Genomic DNA, 20,933 nt, shown 5'->3' with positions numbered 1-20,933 from the left:
GAGAAAGTACAGGGGACAGACTATATATTACGGTACAGACTATAGCTAAATGCTTCCTTTCAGTCTATTTCAGCTGCTTGGGTGCATGAAAGTACACTAAAATCTGGCATAGAAAGTTGGAAGGGACCCTAAGGGTCATCTAGGCCAGCCCTCCTAATGCAGGAATCACAGCTGAAGAATGCTTGAGCAATGGCCATCCAACAAACCTCCCATGAAAGAGACTCCACTACCTTCTCGGGGAGTCCAGTCCACTGTCCAACATCTCTAGATGACCCCCCAGTGTACCTTCTTCATTGGAGGCTTTTAAGCAAAGATTGAATGGCCATCCCTCAGGGATGCCTGAGTTGAGATTTCTGCATTGCCAGGGTTGGACTAGATGACCCTCGGGAGCCCTCTCCAACTCTGTAATTCTATGATTCTATATCATATGGGGTTTTATAGGTTTCTAGTGCAGCCTTTCCAACCTGGTATAGGTTACGGTGGCTCGGCTCAGCCTCCTCAGTAAGTGACAGCTGTGATGGCCTGGGACTCAGGCTCGGAACCAGAGGAGTCTCAGTCTGCACTGGATCCTTTGCCTCAGGCATCATCTGAACCAGGTCTGGGGCCTGATCCTGAAGAGCCCCAGTCTGCACAGGTTCCCCTGCAACAAGCACCAGCTGGGCCGAGTCAGGGGCCTGAGCCTGCCCTGGCTCCAGATGCGGGGATGACCTCGTTGCCTCCAGCTGGGCCATCACTTACAGCTGCTCCACTACCGGTTGGGTCAGGGGAGGCTGAGGCAGCCCCTGGGTCTAGTCACCCACCGACGTCTCCCAAGCTGCAGAGACTGAGGTCTGAGAGAAGGAGAGACCTGAGTACTTGCAGGAGGAGTGCTCGCCTTCGGGCGAAACAGGGAGGTGAGTCGCCGGGGGATCAGGACCGGCCGCTACCAAGACAAAGATAAAAGGCTGTTGGACCCCACCCCAGGTTGAGGGGGCAACATTGCTGTATGCCAGATCCTGCCTGAGATCCTGTACCTGTCCCTGCCTGGTTTCCTGCCTCATGTCCTGCCTTGGCCCTGCCGGACTGACTCCTAGAGGAACCTTCATTTCTGGACTGGTCCTGGACTGCATTTCACGGGTTACACCCAGGCCCAACATAACAGCAATGCTCCTGAATGCCTGTTGCTTGAAACTGCAGGGGGGGAGAGTAGCTCTCGCACTCAGGTCCTGCTTGTGGGTTTGCCTTTGTGGCTTCTGGCTGGCCCCCATGAGCACAGGAGGGACCACTGGCCTGATCCTGCAGGCTCCGCTTATGTTCTCATATTTTGGATGTCCACTCACATTTCATTCAACTGATGAAATGAAAACAAGGTTAAATTTAAGTGTTAAAACTTGGGAAGGGGTGGGAGGTCCCATATGCAGACCGATTTTGTATTTGTGGTCAACCTCAGCAGGAAGGCATCACTCATCATCTGCTAGCCTGCCCCTTATATAGAGACCCAAGAGATCGCTTTCTGAAACCTTTGTTCACACAAGCAAACAGGCACTCCCCAGCAGAAACGGTCCGGTTTCTTTTAAGGGACAATGATATTTCCGTAACACAGAGAGAGGCCCCTCTATGCACTCTCTGCAAAAGAAATCAGGAAAAACGAGTTAGATAAAATCGCTATAAATTGTTGTGGTGATTCGGAGGTTTAATGTGAAATCAAGCTGGATTTCAGCTTGTTTGTGTCTCTCTTACATCGCGGATGTTGGCAAACTGGATTTTCAGAAAGCAAAATAACATTAGAATTGGAACTGCCAGAGATGCAGAAGGGAAACCACATTTTAATGCTCAGGAACTTGTCAAAGGACTTTTTTATATTATGGTGGTTTTTTTTTTAATTATGGATATACAGTCAAACCTCAGTTGTCAAACGTCATCTGTTCCGGAAGCCCGTTCAGCTTCCAAAATGTTAAAAAACCAAGGATTGGCTTCCGACTGGTTGCAGGAGTTTCGTGAACTCAAGAGGAAGCCACGTCGGACGTTCAGCTTCCAAAAAACCTTCAAAAACCAGAGCATTTACTTCTGGATTTTCGGCTTTCAGGAGCCAGAACGTTCCAAAACGGAGGTGTCCGGGAGCTGAGGTTTGACTGTATGTTCTGAATTATTTTATTAATACTATTGCCTAACAGACAGACAGATGGGGCTCATCAGTCTGGGAAGGCAGCCCATCTAGGAGAAGGAAACCTCCACTGCCTTTTGGGATATCTTTGGAAGAATAAAAGTCTCAGGACTAAACTCTACACAAATCCTGAGCGTAGTCCCTAAAGTGGTTGGGTGGCATCTTGTATGTCTCCTTTGGGTGACTCCTGCGGCCAAGATGGTGCCAAACGTCTTACTCTGATTTCCTCTGGAGCCCATCAGCGAGACCAAGAGGGGGGTCTTGTCATCTGGGCAGCCCTGGACCTCCGGACACACTGGCTTGAATCCCAGGGAGGTCACTTTGCCATATATATATATATATATATATATATACACCAAAGCCAACACCATTTTTCCCCATCCCCCATACATTTACATTTACATTTCCTCAATTCATCATATTATTCTTTTCTCCTTCCTCCCACTTCCCTCCGCCCCCAATCGATTTCCTCCACGTTATACAATTTACAATAAGCTTTGCATTCTACAATCTCTTCAAATCATGTATATATTCTTATTATCTTTCCTTACTCATTTTTCTTCCATCCAGTACTTCGCATTTTAATCTAGGCATATTAGCGTATCTTTTTTTGAGCAGTATTTTGCCATATACTCATCAAAACATTTCCAACAGGGAGGTCACTTTGGTTCTGCTGACACAGCAGTATGTCTTCACCCAAAACTTGCCAAAAACAAAATTGCCTAATACAAGTTTCTTGTGGACTTTGGTTAGAAAAACAATAAATTTATGACCTTATGGGTAGGGAGGGATGATGATGCTCATGATGATCTATAAGTGTTTTGTTTCCTTAAATTAAGTCCTTTCCCGTGGGCGGGGGAAGCAACTAATGATTTTTGTCAAAACGGCATTTTCTTCCAGCTGCAAAATGTTACGCAGAAGAGGTTGTGAGCCACCCGCCTTCTGCAGACCGTTGGTGATGGGAATCAGATGAAGTGTCGCAGTCCCCCGAGCCGAAGGTCAACAACCAGCCATAATTCAAAAGGAGCTAGATAAACAGAAGGCAATGCGCAGGGCTTAAGTCACTCTCATCAAATCTCATTGATTTGCACTCAAGTAAACAGGTGGCGCTGTGGGTTAAACCACAGAGCCTAGGGCTTGCCGATCAGAAGGTCGGTGGTTTGAATCCCCACGACTGGGTGAGCTCCCATTGCTCAGTCCCTGCTCCTGCCAACCTAGCAGTTCGAAAGCACGTCAAAGTGCAAGTAGTTAAATAGGTACCACTCCGGCAGGAAGATAAATGGCGTTTCCATGCGCTGCTCTGGTTCGCCAGAAGTGGCTTAGTCATGCTGGCCACATGAACTGGAAGCTGTACGCCGGCTCCCTCGGCCAATAAAGCGAGATGAGTGCCGCAACCCCAGAGTCGGCCACGACTGGACCTAATGGTCAGGGGTCCCTTTACCTTTAAACAGGCATCGGTTGGGATGGAGAGTCACTTCCGTACTTAGTCTGCCCTCTCCTCCTCAGCTCAGGTAGGAGGGACTTCCTGAACAGACACAGGGAGGATGCATTTGTAGTCTGAGCTTTGTCCCCTCTGAAATATCATGCCTCCAAACACTTAAGGGTCTTGTGTTTTAGGTAGGAGAAGGGCAAAGGAAGACGTTGTCGGGTGCCCAGGCTTTGGGGCCACTGTGACATCCATCACTTCTCCAGAATATGAAACACTTGCTCTGAATTCCTTTCTACTGAACTGAAAGGCTGCCTCTCATCCAACAGGCCTCCACAGATCATCCTCCTTGCACAGAGGAGCTTGAAAATCACCGCAAGACGACACACAACCCTCTGTCTCTAACCTCTTTGCCCTCCACTTGTTGGGAGTGATGTGCAGGCAACAAGATGAAAGAGCAAAATGCAAAGTGAAACAGGGAGATTAAGCCCTGCCTTTCCATCTTTCCCTTGCCATCTTTCACTGCCCTAGAGCCATGCCACCCTCGCGACTCCTCATCACACCCTGTCTGAGCTGCCCCTCCTTCTCCTGAATGATTGTGTCCTTGTCTCCCTCCACCCACCTCGGAAACCCTTTTTATCCAGCTGGCACCCACAAATCACATTGCTCCTGCCTGCCTGCCTGCCTGCTCAACGGATCGTGGCCAGCAGCCCAGCATGTCATCGCCAATTTCTACCTGAGCACACAACCAAGACTAGCGCACATTAGCAAACTTGATACAGTTAGACATGCAGTTTTATTATGTTTTGTGGTGTCCCTGCAATGCACAGCGAGGGGGGGGGGGACATGGCGATTATCTAGTGAAAGTGGAATTAGGGGGAGTGGGATGAGGAGCGGGGGAGTGATCCAGAGGGACAATAAAGGAGCTGAGTGGAGGCAGACCCTCTCTTTCCTGATTCTCAGTAATGCACTAATCCCTCAGTACTTTGCAATGTTTGGGGGAGCATATGGAAAATGAGGCTTTGCACGCCCACGGACAGCTCTCCAAATCTCCCCTTGAAGAAACAGGGGAGTGGGCTGAATTTCTGCTTGAGCTGATGGCAAGGAACAGGCTGGAATATCCTGCAGTAGCCAAGCAGATGTGTTTGGCTTTTGCTTCAAGCCTGTGTTTGTGCCTTAAATGTTTAGGCAGATACAGGGAGGCAGCGAGGGAGATTGAGTCGCAAGTCCATGAATCGGGAAGGCCACTGATGGGGATTGCTGACCTTGGCTCAAGGATGGGCAGGCTGCCACGCTCTGTCTGTAAGCCTTCCTGTACCTTCAACCTGGGAAGCAGGAAGCAAGGGAAGAGAGCACAGCCACAGATCTTCTCCCTTCACCCTTTCATGCCACCCTTGCAGGAATTCAGCTAACAACGGCAGCAACAATGAACCTTTCAGTTTAGTAAGCTGTGTGAAGCAAATCCGGGCTCCTGCTCTTAGTTCTAGAGCTCTCACAAAGGCTGAAGTTCAAGGAGAGGAAGAGCTGGAAGCTGGACTCTCCCTGCAGCCTGATGGATTAGCCATCGCTGGATGAGGAATGGGAAAAGGCTGGTGGAAAAGCTGGCTCCTGCTTGCCTTTGGTTACCATTTGGACACGACCCGGACAGCTGGAACTCCAAAAGTCTCCAAGAGAAGGAAAAGGAAAGACTGTATTCCCCTACAATTCCTTCTCTGCATGTTTTCAGTTAGTATCTCTTAAAGGGTAAGAGTAAGCCACTTCTGCCTGCAGATTGGGGGAATCGCCAGCCACGTCAGCCCCTGGCCAGCCAATCAGCTGGCTCTGGGGGCATTGGCCTGCCCTATAAAGGCAGGACGCGGCTGGGGATCACCCTCTTTTGCCGCCTACCAGCTGTTCCTGTTTCCCGCCCTCCTGCCCTATAAGGTTTTCGTTCCTTGACCTTGCTATGGACCTCAGGTGGTCGCCGTTGAGGGGCCTGGTAGGAATTTTTCCACTTGGCAAATGGGCAACAGGCACTTGGTTTTCACCTACCTCGTAGCAAATCGTCACAATTTTCTTGGTATTGGCGGTTAGGCATTAGTATTGTTTTGTAGATGGAAGGGGGGAGGAAGCGCCATCACCTGCCCCGCATATCGAAGGGTAGTCAGGTAAAGGATTCCAGGTGGCATGGCCCTGTTCGAAGACTGGGGAGGTGAGGGCCTAAGGCACGCCCCCGAGCGGTGACCCCGGGGGAGCTCCTAGTTGATGTGCATCAGCAAGACTCTCCCTACTGGTGGTTAACCCTTCCCGGACTTCAAGTGGACGGGTTGGAGACAGAGATAGTCGGTTAGGTCCAATGCCTAAGCCAATACCGCTCATCACCCGTAACCAATAAAGTTGTGGCCTTATTTAGCCCATTAACCTTAACAATTGTGTCATGTGTCTTTATTTCCACTGGTGGGGGGGGGGGCATGGAACTTGCCACGCAAATAGGCTTAAACCAAATGAATGCAAATTTTCTACCTTCAGGACACTTCCTTGTGTAGCCACCACAGGACCCACAAGAGCAACTCTCGCCTTCAGAGGTTTCCAGCAATGGGCATTCAGAAGCATCCCTCCCTCCAACTGCGGTGGCAGAGCAGAGCCAGTAAGGCTAGTGGCCATCAATAGCCCCCTCCTCTTCCACGCTTTTGTCTATTTTAAAGACATCCAGGCCGGTGGCTGTCCCTGCCTCCTGTTCCCAAATTCAGGACCACTGGACATTCACGAGTGAAATCCTGACATTACTGAACATGTGGACTGACAACATGAGAGCTTGCCACCGTAAAGAACTTTGGGCATGGATGTCTGCTGATGCTAGGATTTCCACAGCTCAGCAATGGAAAACCTCTTTAAAAACCACCTCCATTTGTCTTTGTCGTATAAGAACTTATGGACTTTGGCTATTGCGAGGGAAATAACACATAAACTGTCTGTTTCCAGGGTGACGAAGGATCTAGAATGCTTTTATGTCATCGGGCGAGATTTTCTTTCCTATTCTTCAGACATTCGCCATCCACACCAGCCCAGGAACTGTAGAAGATTTATTATTATTATTATGCTGTCTATTATTATTGTCTGTATTAAGTGCAAGGAAGTTATCTCAGTTGTGGTGCTGATCATGTCAAGGTTGTGGGTTCAACCCCCATAGGGAAATGTTCCTGAATTGCAGGGAGTTTGACTAGGGAGTTCTGTGAATTCTCCAACACATTGGTTGTTCACAAGTTCTATGATTTTGATGATGATAATGATCCATAAATTTATGTTCTTCATGTTGTACACTGCCCTGGAATCTTTGGATGAAAGGGCAGTATATAAATCAAATATCTCAAGGGCTGTCACCGGGAAGAGGGAGCATGCTTGTATTTTCCAGCTCTGGAAGGTCAAACTCATGGCGTCAAGTTACAATAAAGGAGATTCCAATTAAACATTCAGAAGAACTTTCTGACAGTAAGAACTGTCTGACAGTGGAGTGGACTCCCTTGGAAGGTGGTGGACTCTCCTTCACCAGAGGTTTTTAAGCAGAGGTTGGACGGCCATCTGTCAGGGGTTCTCTGGCTGCAGTTCCGGCATTGCACGGGGCCGAACCAGATGGCCCTCGGGGGGGGGGGTCCCTTCCAGTTCTACTATTCTATTGTAGCCTGTGGCTAAGAATGGAGAAAAGCAATGACAAACCTAAACATCTTAAAAAACAGAGACATCACCTTGCCAACAAAGTTCCGTATAGTTAAAACTCCCAAGAAGCAGGTGTCTTTTAATTTTGTGACTGCTGTCACCATCTGCAGTGATCATGGAGCCCAAGAAAGTAAAATCTCTCACTGCCTCCATTTCTTCCCCTTCTATTTGCCAGGAGGTCATGGGACCAATCATCTTTACTGCCATCTTTACTGGATTGTAAATGCTTTCTCTCAATTTCAATTTCTTTCAGCTGATGCCTTGGGCGGCAGGACACCTACTTTGAATGCTGAAGTTCTGGATAGAGCTGTTATGAGTCAGTGTAGACAATGCTGAGCAGAGACATCACCTTGCCGACAAAGGTCCGTATAGTTAAAGCTATGGTTTTCCCAGTAGTGATGTATGGAAGTGAGAGCTGGACCATAAAGAAGGCTGATCGCCGAAGAATGGATGCTTTTGAATTCTGGGGCTGGAGGAGACTCTGGAGAGTCCCATGGACTGCAAGAAGATCCAACTGATCCATTCTGAAGGAAATCAGCCCTGAGTGCTCACTAGAAGGACAGATCCTGAAGCTGAGGCTCCAAGACTTTGGCCACCTCATGAGAAGAGAAGACTCCCTGGAAAAGACCTGATGTTGGGAAAGATGGAGGGCACAAGGAGAAGGGAATGACAGAGGACGAGATGGTTGGACAGTGTTCTCAAAGCTACCAGCATGAGTTTGACCAAACTGCAGAAGGCAGTGGAAGACAGGAGTGCCTGGCATGCTCTGGTCCAGGGGGTCACAAAGAGGCGGACACGACTAAACAACTAAACAACAACAAGAAGAATAATGGAGAGGGCAGTTGAACCCCTTTGTCCAAGCTCTGAGCCCCCCTCCTCCCATGACATCTTAAAAGAACAGGGGGTGGCACAGAGAGGTCTAGGAGGGCATCTGCAGCTGAGCTGCAAAACCAACCCATGTGGAGATGCAGAGGATGGAGGGGGGGGCAAGCTAGCCCCCACCTGGGAGGAAGAGGGAGAGCCCCCTGCCCTGTTATCCTCAGTCACCAGGCTCAGCCTCCTAGGAGCCCACGGCTTGCAGTAACCTGGACTTCATGCTTGTGGTTTGCTCCTTTGAACGGCGGCTTTCATTTTCCATAGTAGCAGCAGCCAGAGGAGAGATAAATAAACCCCAGCCCTTCTCCTGGCCCAGCTAAATAAGCCTACTCCAGCCAAGCGGGCCTTGAACCCTCGCCAGTGTTTTCCCCCAACGGCCAATCAAGCCATTTATGATGCTCTCCATCCTTAACCCTGCTGGGCTGGTGGCCAAGGAAGAAACTGTTTCGCTTGGCAGATTTTAGATCTTTGCACGCCGGTGGTGTCCTCGCACAGGACGCCGGAGCACTTGCCAGCGGCTACCTAGGGAAGGAGAGGGCTAAGGAGGCGACCTTTGCAAGCAGTGCCAGCCCTTGTGACTGGCAGGCAGCACAAGGCCCCCAGATGGGCTGGGGCTCTAGCGTGGAACCAGACCCACCATGGAAACCATGCAAGATTGGATCAAGGAAGAGATAGGAGAGGAAGATGAGATGGTGTTAGGGGCAGGCAGTTGTCCTTGAACCCAGGCCCAGTGTGTGCATTCTCCAACCTACTTCTAGATTACTGCAATGCATTCTGTGTGGGGCTTCCCTTGGAAGCTGCAGTTAGAGCAGAATGCTGCAGCACGATTGCTGACAGGAGTGAAGCCTTGCCTCCTCCATATAACCCCTGTGCTCAGAGAGCTCCACCGCTTGCTGATTTGCCACAGGGTCAAGTTCAAGGTGTTATAATTTGTATATAAAGCCCTTAAACAGTTGGAGGATGGATGGTGGCTAACCGATTAAGGTTGAATCCTGACAAGACAGAAGTACTGTTCTTGGGGGACAGGAGGTGGGCGGGTGTGGAGGACTCCCTGGTCCTGAATGGGGTAACTGTGCCCCTGAAGGACCAGGTGCGCAGCCTGGAGTAATTCTGGACTCACAGCTGTCCATGGAGCTGCAGGTCAATTCTGTGTCCAGGGCAGCTGTTTACCAGCTCCATCTGGTACGCAGGATGAGACCCTCCCTGCCCGTGGACCGTCTCACCAGAGTTGTGCATTCTCTGGTTATCTCCTGCTTGGACTACTGCCATGAGCTCTACGTGGGGCTACCTTTGAAGGTGACCCGGAAACTACAACTAATCCAGAATGCGGCAGCTAGACTGGCAACTGGGAATGGCCGCCAAGACCACATAACACTGGTCTTGAAAGACCTACATTGGCTCCCAGGTCGTTTCCGAGCACAATTCAAAGTGTTGGTGCTGACCTCTAAAGCCCTAAATGGCCTCGGTCCAGTATACCTGAAGGAGTGTCTCCACCCCCATCATTCTGCCCAGACACTGAGGTCCGAGGGCCTTCTGGTGGTTCCCTCACTGCGAGAAGTGAGGTTACAGGGAACCAGGCAGAGGGCCTTCTCGGTAGTGGCACCCGCCCTGTGGAACGCCCTCCCACCAGATGTCAAAGAGATAAACAACCACCAGATTTTTAGAAGACATCTGAAGGCAGCCCTCTTTAGGGAAGCTTTTAATGTTTAACAGACTACTGTATTTTAATACTTTGTTGGAAGCCGCCCAGAGTGGCTGGGGAAACCCAGCCAGATGGGCAGGGTATAAATAATAAATTCTATTCTATTCTATTCTATTCTATTCTTAAACCCTTCAGACCAGTTACCTCACATGTGCCCCTCAACCACTTGAATCAGCCCACCTGGCCCTGTCACAGGGGAATACTCCTGTATTCTGCATTTGGAATAAATCAATACTTTAGCGTGGCCACACCCGCACTCTGCAACTCCCTACCTGCTATCCCTTCGTAGAGGGTGGCCTTATAGTCCAGGTATTCATAGTCCTCAAATTTCTGTGATCCTTCGCACAAGATCCGGCACTCTGTATCAGCCACATGGTAGCCCCTCAGTGCCCTCTCCAGGAACTCAATGGCCGCGTGATACTCTTCTTTGTCGTAATGCTTCACTCCCAAAAGATAGTCCTCCTGTAATACCAAAAGAACATTAAGGACATGGAAAATAGTTTAAGGGTGTGCCGTGCGAAGAAGGACTCCATTTGATCTGTCCTGAATCTTCCAATACTCAGATTCCTTCAACTAGGGCCAGGGCCTTTTCAGTACTGGCCCCGACTTGGTGGAACGCTCTGTCACAAGAGACCAGGGCCCTGCGGGACTTGACATCTTTCCGCAGGGCCTGCAAGACAGAGCTGTTACGCATGCCCTTTGGTTTGGACTCATTCTGACCCTTATGTTTCCCTCCCCTTATGGTTTTGATCTCTGGGCTACTTTTAAAATGAGGCTGCATTTTAAATTGCATTTTAACCTGTATTTTAAATTGGGTCCCGCCCCCTATTATGTTTTTACTGTAATTTTACTGGTGTTAGCCACCCTGAGTCTGGCTTTGGCCAGGGAGGGCGGGGTATAAATAAATTTAATTACTATTATTATTAATGCTCATTGGAGTTCTAGTGTTAGAAGAGAGGGAGCAAAACTCTATTCATTTCCTCCATGCCACGCATGGTTTCATAAACCTCTATCAGGTCACCCCTTCCTCTACTTTTCTCTAAACCAGTGGTTTTCAACCTGTGTGCCGTGGCACCCTGGGGGCACCTTTAATGATGGTCAGGGGTGCTGTGGGCAACACTGTCCTCTGTCCCTCTTTCCTTCCCTCTGATGCCCTCTCACATCTCTGCCTGCACTCTGCCAGTGTGGTGTAGTGGTTAAGAGCGGTAGTCTCGTAATCTGGGGATCTCCGCTCCTCCACCTGCAGCTGCTGGGTGACCTTGGGCAAGTCACACTTCTTGAAGTCTCTCAGCCCCACCACCTCACAGAGTGTTTGTTGTGGGGGAGGAAACCTCTGGCCTGAACTAAATAGTCCCCAGTGCTGAAGCCTTTCTGCACAGTCACTTCATCCCCCTAATCAGTTTGGTTGCCTTTTCCTGAACCTTTTCCAACTTTACAATATCCTTATTGAGGTGAGGCGACCAGAACCCTATGCAGTACAGTGGTACCTCAGGTTACATACGCTTCAGGTTACAAACGCTTCAGGTTACAGACTCCGCTAACCCAGAAATAGTACCTTGGGTTAAGAACTTTGCTTCAGGATGAGAACAGAAATTGTCCTCCGGCGGTGCAGCGGCAGCAGGAGGCCCCATTAGCTAAAGTGGTGCTTCAGGTTAAGAACAGTTTCAGGTTAAGAATGGACCTCTGGAACGAATTAAGTACTTAACCAGAGGTACCACTGTAAGGGAGATAGTAGTAATGGGGGACTTCAATTACCCGGATATTTGTTGGATGTCAAACTCAGCCAAGAGCATAAGGTCAAACAGATTCCTCACTGGCCTTGCAGACAACTTCATTGTCCAGAAAGTGGGAAAAGCAACAAGAGGAACAGCCATTTTAGATCTGGTCCTAACCAATGTTGATGACCTGGTTAGTGGGGTAGAAGTGGAAGGATCATTAGGTGTGAGTGATCATGCTCTTCTGAAGTTTACTATACAGCGGAAATGAGCAGCCAAGCATACTAGGACTCAATTTCTTGACTTTAAGAAAGGGGACTTCATAAAACTTAGGGAAGTGCTGGGTGAGATCCCATGGACAGTAATACTAAAAGGAAAGGGAGTTCATGATGGCTGGGAGTTTGTTAAGAGGGAGATAGTAAAAGCACAACGTCAGGCAATACCAATGAGACGGAAACATGGAAGGTGCCTAAAGAAGCCAGGGTGGCTATCTAAAGAACTTTTAACTGAGTTAAGATTAAAAAAGGATGTGTACAAAAAATGGAAAAGGGGGGAAACCACCAAAGAGGAATTCAAACAAATAGCCAGCACGTGTAGACACAAAGTCAGAAAAGCTAAAGCACAGAATGAACTCAGGCTTGCTAGAGAGGTTAAAAGCAACAAAAAAGGCTTTTATGGGTATGTTCGTAGCAAAAGGAAGAACAAAGAAACAGTGGGGTCACTCAGAGGAGAAGATGGTGAAATGCAAACAGGGGACACAGAAAGGGCTGAACTCCTCAATGCCTTCTTTGCCTCAGTCTTCTCCGATAAAGAAAACAATGCCCGACCTGAAGAATTTGGAGCAAATGATTCAGCAAAGGAAACACAGCCCAGAATAACTAAGGAGATAGTACAAGAATACTTGGCTAGTTTAGATGTATTCAAGTCTCCAGGGCCAGATGAACTGCATCCAAGAGTATTAAAAGAACTGGCAGATGTGATCTCAGAACCACTGGCAGTCATCTTTGAGAATTCCTGGAGAACAGGCGAAGTCCCGGCAGACTGGAGGAGGGCAAATGTTGTCCCTATTTTCAAAAAGGGGAAAAGAGAGGACCCAAATAATTACCGCCCAGTCAGTCTGACATCAATAGCAGGGAGGATTCTGGAGCAGATCATTAAGCAAACAGTCTGTGAGCACCTAGAAAGGAATGCTGTGATCACCAATAGTCAGCATGGATTTCTGAAAAATAAGTCATGTCAGACTAACCTGATCTCGTTTTTTGACAGAATTACAAGCCTAGTAGATGAAGGGAATGCAGTGGATGTAGCCTACCTTGATTTCAGCAAGGCATTTGACAAGGTGCCCCATGATATTCTTGTAAAGAAGCTGGTAAAATGCGGTCTTGACTATGCTACCACTCAGTGGATTTGTAACTGGCTGACTGACCGAACCCAAAGGGTGCTCATCAATGGTTCCTCTTCATCCTGGAGAAGAGTGACTAGTGGGGTGCCACAGGGTTCTGTCTTGGGCCCGGTCTTATTCAACATCTTTATCAACGACTTGGATGATGGTCTCAAGGGCATCCTGATCAAATTTGCAGATGACACCAAATTGGGAGGGGTGGCTAACACCCCAGAGGACAGGATCACACTTCAAAACAACCTTGACAGATTAGAGAACTGGGCCAAAACAAACAAGATGAATTTTAACAGGGAGAAATGTAAAGTATTGCACTTGGGCAAAAAAAAAGGAGAGGCACAAATACAAGATGGGTGACACCTGGCTTGAGAGCAGTACATGTGAAAAGGATCTAGGAGTCTTGGTTGACCACAAACTTGACATGAGCCAACAGTGGGACGCGGCAGCTAAAAAAGCCAATGCAATTCTGGGCTGCATCAACAGGAGTATAGCATCTAGATCAAGGGAAGTAATAGTGCCACTGTATTCTGCTCTGGTCAGACCTCACCTGGAGTACTGTGTCCAGTTCTGGGCACCACAGTTCAAGAAGGACACTGACAAACTGGAACGTGTCCAGAGGAGGGCAACCAAAATGGTCAAAGGCCTGGAAACGATGCCTTATGAGGAACGGCTAAGGGAGCTGGGCATGTTTAGCCTGGAGAAGAGGAGGTTAAGGGGTGATATGATAGCCATGTTCAAATATATAAAAGGATGTCACATAGAGGAGGGAGAAAGGTTGTTTTCTGCTGCTCTAGAGAAGCGGACACGGAGCAATGGATCCAAACTACAAGAAAGAAGATTCCACCTAAACATTAGGAAGAACTTCCTGACAGTAAGAGCTGTTCGACAGTGGAATTTGCTGCCAAGGAGTGTGGTGGAGTCTCCTTCTTTGGAGGTCTTTAAGCAGAGGCTTGACAACCATATGTCAGGAGTGCTCTGATGGTGTTTCCTGCTTGGCAGGGGGTTGGACTCGATGGCCCTTGTGGTCTATTCCCACTCTATGATTCTATGATTCTATGAAATGTGGTTGCACCATAGTTTTGTATAAAGGCGTTATGATACCGGCAACTTCATTTTCAGTCTCTTTCCTGAAGATCCATGCCATGAAAGAATAAGCCTTAGGAGCAAGATGTCACTGATGGAGACCACCAAAGAGGGGGACCCCCAAAATGCAAGTGAGACAGTGCCAGAAGTTCAGAGAACCCATGGCTCAGTGGCAGATGACCTATTTTCTGAGCCAAAGACCCCACTCTGCATCCTCCGAGAGGCAAGGTAGAATCTACTTGAGATCCTTGAGACCTGCTACTGATCAGTATTGGTCACCAGCCTCTTAGATGCAGGGCAGATTCAGGTGGGGGGACATCAATTTCTCTTCACTCCCTAGACAAAGATGATGTCCTCCACATATTTTGGACCACAGCAAGTATCCGCCTTGGGCAACACAGCTGATGGGGACACCTCAGGATGTGTTGGAGCCTCCAGAGAGCATTTGGTTCACCTTACTGAAACTCTTTGAGCCTCCCATGTCAACCCACCAAGATTTTGCCCAAGCAGGATCCCACCAGATTTGCTCCACATGTTATTTCTGGTGGCATTTCAGTGGTGGTTCTGTTTCAGATCCATAAAGTGGCCCAATTTCGCTCTTTGGCAACGTTACCATGTGCGGTCGGGCCTCTCGGTCGATCAGGTCCACCTTCCCCGCCGAGGTCCTGTAATTCTCCAGGTCTTGCTGAACCTCCATGTGCTCCGGGTTCGCCAGGAAGAAGGTGTGGGCTGCATCAGCTGCCTTGTCCAACTGGTTCAGCTGCAAAGGAAAGGAAAAGAAAGAGGCTCTGAGGCTCCTTGCAAAGCGCTCTGAGGTTTTCTATAAACAAGTCGTACATAAATTTTATGACAGAAAGAAAGAAAGAAAGAAAGAAAGAAAGAAAGAAAGAAAGAGCGTGTCTGCTCCACAGCAGATCCCAGAGAGTTGGTTTATTTATTTACACAAGGCCAAAATGAAGTACAATGAAAACAGCATGGGTGGGATTCAAGCAAGTTTTACTCAAAGTAGACCCAACAGAATGAATGAACATAACTAAAGACCCTTATGCACAGTACTTTTATAGCAGTATTATAGCATTTTAACCAGTCATCATTTATTATTACAGTGGTTGTTGTTGTTGTTGTTGTATTTATATATTGTCCTTCCTCTGAAGACCACAGAGTGGTTTACAGCCACATGAGCCTCAAGTGACAACAGTGGAACTAGAATTATCCCCAAGCAGACTTGAAATTTATGGCATGTTCTACACTGAAAGAAAATTATATGAAAATGAAATACCGGTGGGATTTGACTCCTAGTAAGTTGGCCAAAATTTATAGGACAAGTTCAAATACCTGCTAGAAATGTAAAGAAAAAGAAGGGACCTTTTATCATATGTGGTGGACTTGTCTGGTAATAAAAGCTTTCTGGGAGATGGTATATAATGAAATGGAAAAAAAAAATGCTTAAAATAACTTTTGTTAAGAAACCAGAAGCGTTTTTATTAGGAATTACAGGTACTGACATTCCAAAGGAGCAGAAAAGACTTTTCATGTATGGAACAGCCACCCTGTTACTAGCCCAGAGATGGAAAGAAAACAGAGTCCCTACCAGAGAGGAATGGCAAATGAAGCTGTTAAACTACACCGAAATGGCAAAACTGACTGGAAAACTCAGAAACCAAGAGGACAAAAACTTTATAAAAGAAGGGGAAAATTTAGAAGTTATTTAGGAGACCACTGTAAGCAGATGGAAACATTGGCAGAATTTTGATTTCACTTGTAGTGTAAAAATTACCATGGAAGTTTATGGAAGAATATACATTTCTAAATGTTCAAAACGGGAACCCATGGAGGGGGTGGGGGGAAAGTCCTGAGATTCAGAGGAATCTCTGTATATGGATAATATATATATGGATTTTTTTTTTAATAACTTTGTATTTGTAAAACCAAATGAAAATGATTTCAAAAACAAAACAGAATTACAGTGGTACCGCGGGTTAGGTACTTAATTCATTCTGGAGGTCCATTTTTAACCTGAAACTGTTCTTAACCTGAGGTACCACTTTAGCTAATGGGGCCTCCCGTTGCTGCCGCACCACCACTGAGCGATTTCCGTTCTCATCCTGAAGTTCTTAACCCAAGGTACTATTTCTGGGTTAGCGGAGTCTGTAACCTGAAGCGTATGTAACCTGAAGTGTCTGTAACCCGTGGTACCACTGTACCTCCAAGGTGGGTGTCCCAGGACCTCCAGACACACTGCCCAGAGAGGTCACATTGGTGCTACTAGCACACCTGTTTGACTTCACCCCTGGAGGTGCACTCCATTGTCTCGTGAGACAGACAGAGGCCAACAATTCTGTGTTGTGGTAATTCCCAGACTGGACTACTGCAATGCGCTCTACGTGGTTCTGCCCTTGAAGACGACTCGGAAAGGTCAATTGGTCCAAAATGCAACAGCCGGATCCCTGGCTGGGGTTCCATTGAGATCTCACATAACCCCCTTTTGAAAAACAGCTGCATTGGCTGCCAGTTCATTCCAGGCACATTGGTGCCCAAAGCCCTTATCCGCTCAGTCTTCTTTACCTTGGCCTTCTGACACTTGAGTTGCAAGTTTTCAGAGTCCACCTTGTTTTTAGGATTGTAAGTCTTTAAAAAACACACACAACCAAAATGGTTTTTCATATTGTGTTCTAATGTTATAACCCTCCCAGGACCTCAAGGCAGAGGGTGGGGAATAAACAAATAAATATCATAATAAGGATGTCCCGATGGGAAGGGTCAATGCCAGAGCGAATGCACCAAGCGGCACAGATTCCCTCACAACCTCTGGGCCACGGAGGTGTCCCTGAAAATGTGTTGCTTTTCGGAAACGGGAAGCAACTGCCAGAACTCATAAAACGGGCTGTTTGCTTAACTGGCAGCGAGAGGCGTCTCGCCTTGTACTGTACATGCAGTTCAGCAGAGCTCTGGGAAAACAGTGGATTAAAAAAACAGGGGTACACATCCCAACGTTGGGCTCGAACTCACAACCTGAGATGAAGGGCCATGATTCTGCACCAGATCATCTGCTTTGCATGCAAACGGCATAGCTGTCAAGCGTCCCTTATTTGGAGGGACAGTCCCTTATCCCAGCGCCATGTCCCGCTGCTGTCCCTTATTGATGGATGTCCCTTAAATTTCCTGGGTTTCAAAGGAAGCAGCTCCTCTCCCTCCCTCCCTGCCGGCCAGGGAGGAGGGAGGCTCCAACTGTGTTGCTTGGCTGCCCGGCCCGCCCCCCTCCGGCCTCCTCTCACCAGCCTCGGCCCCCGGGAGCCCCTCCCCGCCGGACTGGCGGGAGCCTCGGGCCCTTCCGCCGCTATCCTCCTCGCAGCCGCCGAACTGAGCGTCTCTGCCTGGGGCCTCCCCTCTGCCCGTCGCCGCCGCTCCCACTCCCACTAGGCCATACTGCGGCTGTGCCACCAAAGGACCCAGATGAGATGGGCAGCCTGGCATGGCCTATGAATTGCTGAGGAGCCTTGAGAGGAGAGCGAGGGCAACCATAGAGAAAGCAGTTCAGAGAGAGGAGGAGGAGGCAGAGGCGGAGGCGCGGGTAGGTGTTCCAAGGGCTACAAGGGAAGGACCGCAAGCATAGATTTGTAGTGGTAGACTAGCATAGATGGTCTGATCTGCGGGTTTACTTCGGACGCTATTTCCCGCCCCCCTCCTCCTGCCCCACCTGATGGAATTGAGAGCTGCAGAGCATGAGAGAAAAGATACAGAACTGCAGCAGCATCTTCGTAGCTTGGACTTCATTTTGCGCGAAAAGTGGTTGCTGCTTGTAGTTATTTAATTGCAGTGTTTCATCAGCTGGTGTCTTGAGCATCAACCTCTGGAACGAAGGGCTAAGAACCGGGGCTGCTCTCCAAAATTATCTGGTCCCTTTTAACTTTGTGTTTCAGCTGGTTTACTAAAATCCCTTATTTTGGCTGCTGGTCCCTTATTTTCAAATCTGTAAGTTGACAGCTATGGTAAACGGTCCTTCTGATTTCAGTCCCAGGCGTTTCCAGAGCCCTTGTCCCAAACCCTGGAAGGCTGCTGCCAGCAGAGTGGACAGAACTGAATTAGATGGGCCAATGGGTCCAACTCCATACAAGGCAGCTTCCTGTGTTCCGCAACCTCTTGAAACTTGGAGAAAGCCAGAGGTTTTTCTGCAGCAGCACTTAAGAAGGAATGTGGCCGTCGCTGGCAGCGAGATCTGCTAAGAGCACCCTGGTGGTTATCAATTACGCACTTGCTTCCCTTCCTCGCTTGCAGTGCGAACTTCGTGTTCTGCGCTGAGCACGTCCAGGCAGGGCTCTGCGAGGCCAGGAAAGAACCCCCCCCCCCCCCCGGAGTTGAGCACGGCTGCCCCACCTTGTACCTCCAGGGCGCAAACGTGCCATTGCTCCCTCCCGCTCAAAAACCTCAGCCCCTTTCCTTGACTTGCCTGAGTGCTTGGCATTTTCGGAGACCGCTTCAAAGAATGCTTTAAGACTTCTCATCCTGGAAAGCGTCCAAGGGGGAAGTACCCAGAAGTGGGGAGGGGAAGATGTGGGGAGGGGGCTTCGGGCCAGAGGTCATTGATTCCCAAAAGCCTGCGTGGAAGGAGCTTCCTGCAGCACATTTCTGCAAAGGGCCCTGAAGGGTGGGATCTCTCTGCTCAGAATGCATCAATTGCTCCTTGCAGCAGGCTCTGCCTGGTACCCTTACTCTAACATTTACATTTTGCACACACATTCACACTCACACACAAACACACCCTTCGCCCAGGTGTGTGCAAGCCCACCAAGGGAAGACTGCATCCAAAGAAGTGGTCTCTTGCCTACACCAGCTGAAGCCATAACAGCTTTGCCTGCCTTTCAAGAGCCAAACGATCCTTCCCTGGGTTTGCTGCAGCAGCCCAGCCGGGCTCCCCCTCTGGAAATCACATTCTCCCGTTTGTTTTATTACATTTGCTTTCGGTGCGTAATTGCTCGCTGCTCTGGGAGTCCTCTTGGAAGCAGAACGGAAACACGGAGAACATGAAAATGAAATTATCTCATCAGCCAGCTCCAACGTACACACAGCTGACAGCTCCCAAACTCAAGGCTCTGCTCTGCTCTTTGGAGAGCCTTGGGGGGAGAAGATGCTCAGCAGGTATGCAGGCACGTTAGAGACCTAGGTGTGGGCCACACCCTGCAACATTTCGATTGCTATTTACTGCTTCCACTGTGGCATCTGGCTGGTCCCTATGAGAACAGGATGTCAGACTGCAGGGGCCGTTGGCCGGATCCTGCAGCCTAGGAGCAGGAGGGGCCAAGGGGTCTCCGCCTCCCAATAACATATTTGACCAAGGACCCCAAAAGTTGATGGGCATTGCCAGGTTTGATGAGGCCTTCAGCTCCTGAAGGTAATGGGGCCCTTTCTATGTCCAGCTGTCCTTTGTCAACAACAAATTGCCGCTGTTTTTTGCGTTGAATATATGCTATATGGTCATTTATGGACCTAATAGTTATCTAAAGCCATTTGCACATAACAAAATATGTATTTTATCAAAGTAATTGTTGAACTGAAATACAATCAAGAAGAAGTACAGTGGTACCTCGGGTTACATACGCTTGAGAATACATACGCTTCAGGTTACAGACTCCGCTAACCCAGAAATAGTGCTTCAGGTTAAGAACTTTGCTTCAGGATAAGAACAGAAATTGTGCTCCGGCGGCGCGGCAGCAGCAGGAGGCCCCAGTAGCTAAAGTGGTGCTTCAGGTTAAGAACAGTTTCAGGTTAAAAACGGACCTCCGGAACGAATTAAGTACTTAAACCCAGGTACCACTGTATATACTGTATATTAATAGTGAAATACAATTAAGAAGTATATTAATAGTGAAATAATGATTAAGCTCTAACTTAAAATGATTTTTCATTCATAACAAACTTAATAATGCAGACTCACAGACTCATAATCTAGTTTCTAGAAACATGCTATAACATGAAATAATAATAAGTGATATATTCAAATTGTGTCTGTGCACCATTGCGATTGATTATTTAGGGCACGACTTTTGGGGGCCCCTCCAATATGTTATTCAAGTTGCCCCCCTGTCCTGCAGAGGACTTCTCGTGTTCTTATGTACATAGGCAAATAACTAGTCGGAGAAAGGTTAGCATGAAGTTTGCAGGTTTCCCTTGGGAATGAATTTTCCTTACCTAAGGTAGAGGAGGCACAGATACTGGTTGATGTAACAGGTCTCACAAACAAGGGCAAGGGGTTGGATTTACTTTGTGTTTGCTTTGTATTAGACAGCAGGCAGGTTTGATTCCATCAACTGTATGGGCCTCTCCAGGGAGGTCCTTTTGAGCAGTGACATTAATAGCCAGAGACCACAGGCTTTGCCACTTCCACCAATCATCACATCAGCAGTAATGAGAGGCAGGGTTTAATCATTGTGAGCTTATCATATAGAACATGGGTTGGCAAACTAAGGACCGCAAGCCGGATCAGGCCCTATTGCCGTCGAGATCCGGCCCACGGACAGTCCAGGAATCCAGGCAGCCAGCATAGCGCACTTGCGCAACGGTTTTTGCAACTCAGTCAGGCTTGGGGGTCAAAAAGTGAGGCGGGCAGCTGTTTGAGACAAGCCCCTTCTCTGTCACACAGCAATCTTTTCTTCCAGGTTGGGGAAGAGGGGAAAGGAGCCACAGTTTGGATTTCTACCATGGAGCTGCTGGCAACTGACCTCAGGAAGGGCAGTTGTGGCGACAGGAGCTCGGAGGCACCTCGGGAGCAATGCCCGCCAGTGTCTGTGGTGGCAGTGCTCCCTGCCAGAGGAAGTGGGGAGCGCGTGGGCAGCTGCACCCCGAAGCAGTTCTGTGCTTTGCTGGGGAGGTCTTTTGTTCACTACACAGTGCGAGCCATG

The 20,933-nt window shown here is 48.5% G+C and overlaps 1 protein-coding gene across 2 annotated transcripts in view; it reads right to left on the bottom strand.

Moving 5' to 3' along the window:
• The window catches only part of P3H2 (prolyl 3-hydroxylase 2), a 114,805-nt gene that overhangs the window by 28,528 nt on the left and 65,344 nt on the right, over window positions 1-20,933 (bottom strand). For both annotated transcript variants that reach the window (XM_081007465.1, XM_081007466.1), the window contains exons 2-3: window positions 14,651-14,797; window positions 10,113-10,302 (exon numbers count right to left, since the gene is read on the bottom strand). In XM_081007465.1, the coding sequence (XP_080863591.1) occupies window positions 10,113-10,302; window positions 14,651-14,797 (337 nt within the window). The remainder of the gene's footprint in view (window positions 1-10,112; window positions 10,303-14,650; window positions 14,798-20,933) is intronic.

This window comes from Podarcis pityusensis, assembly GCF_964106645.2.
Source record: "Podarcis pityusensis genome assembly, chromosome: 5".
NCBI classification, from domain to species: domain Eukaryota; kingdom Metazoa; phylum Chordata; class Lepidosauria; order Squamata; family Lacertidae; genus Podarcis; species Podarcis pityusensis.
The sequence above is the reverse complement of the archived record's forward strand: the minus strand, read 5'-3'. Positions and strand labels throughout refer to the sequence as shown.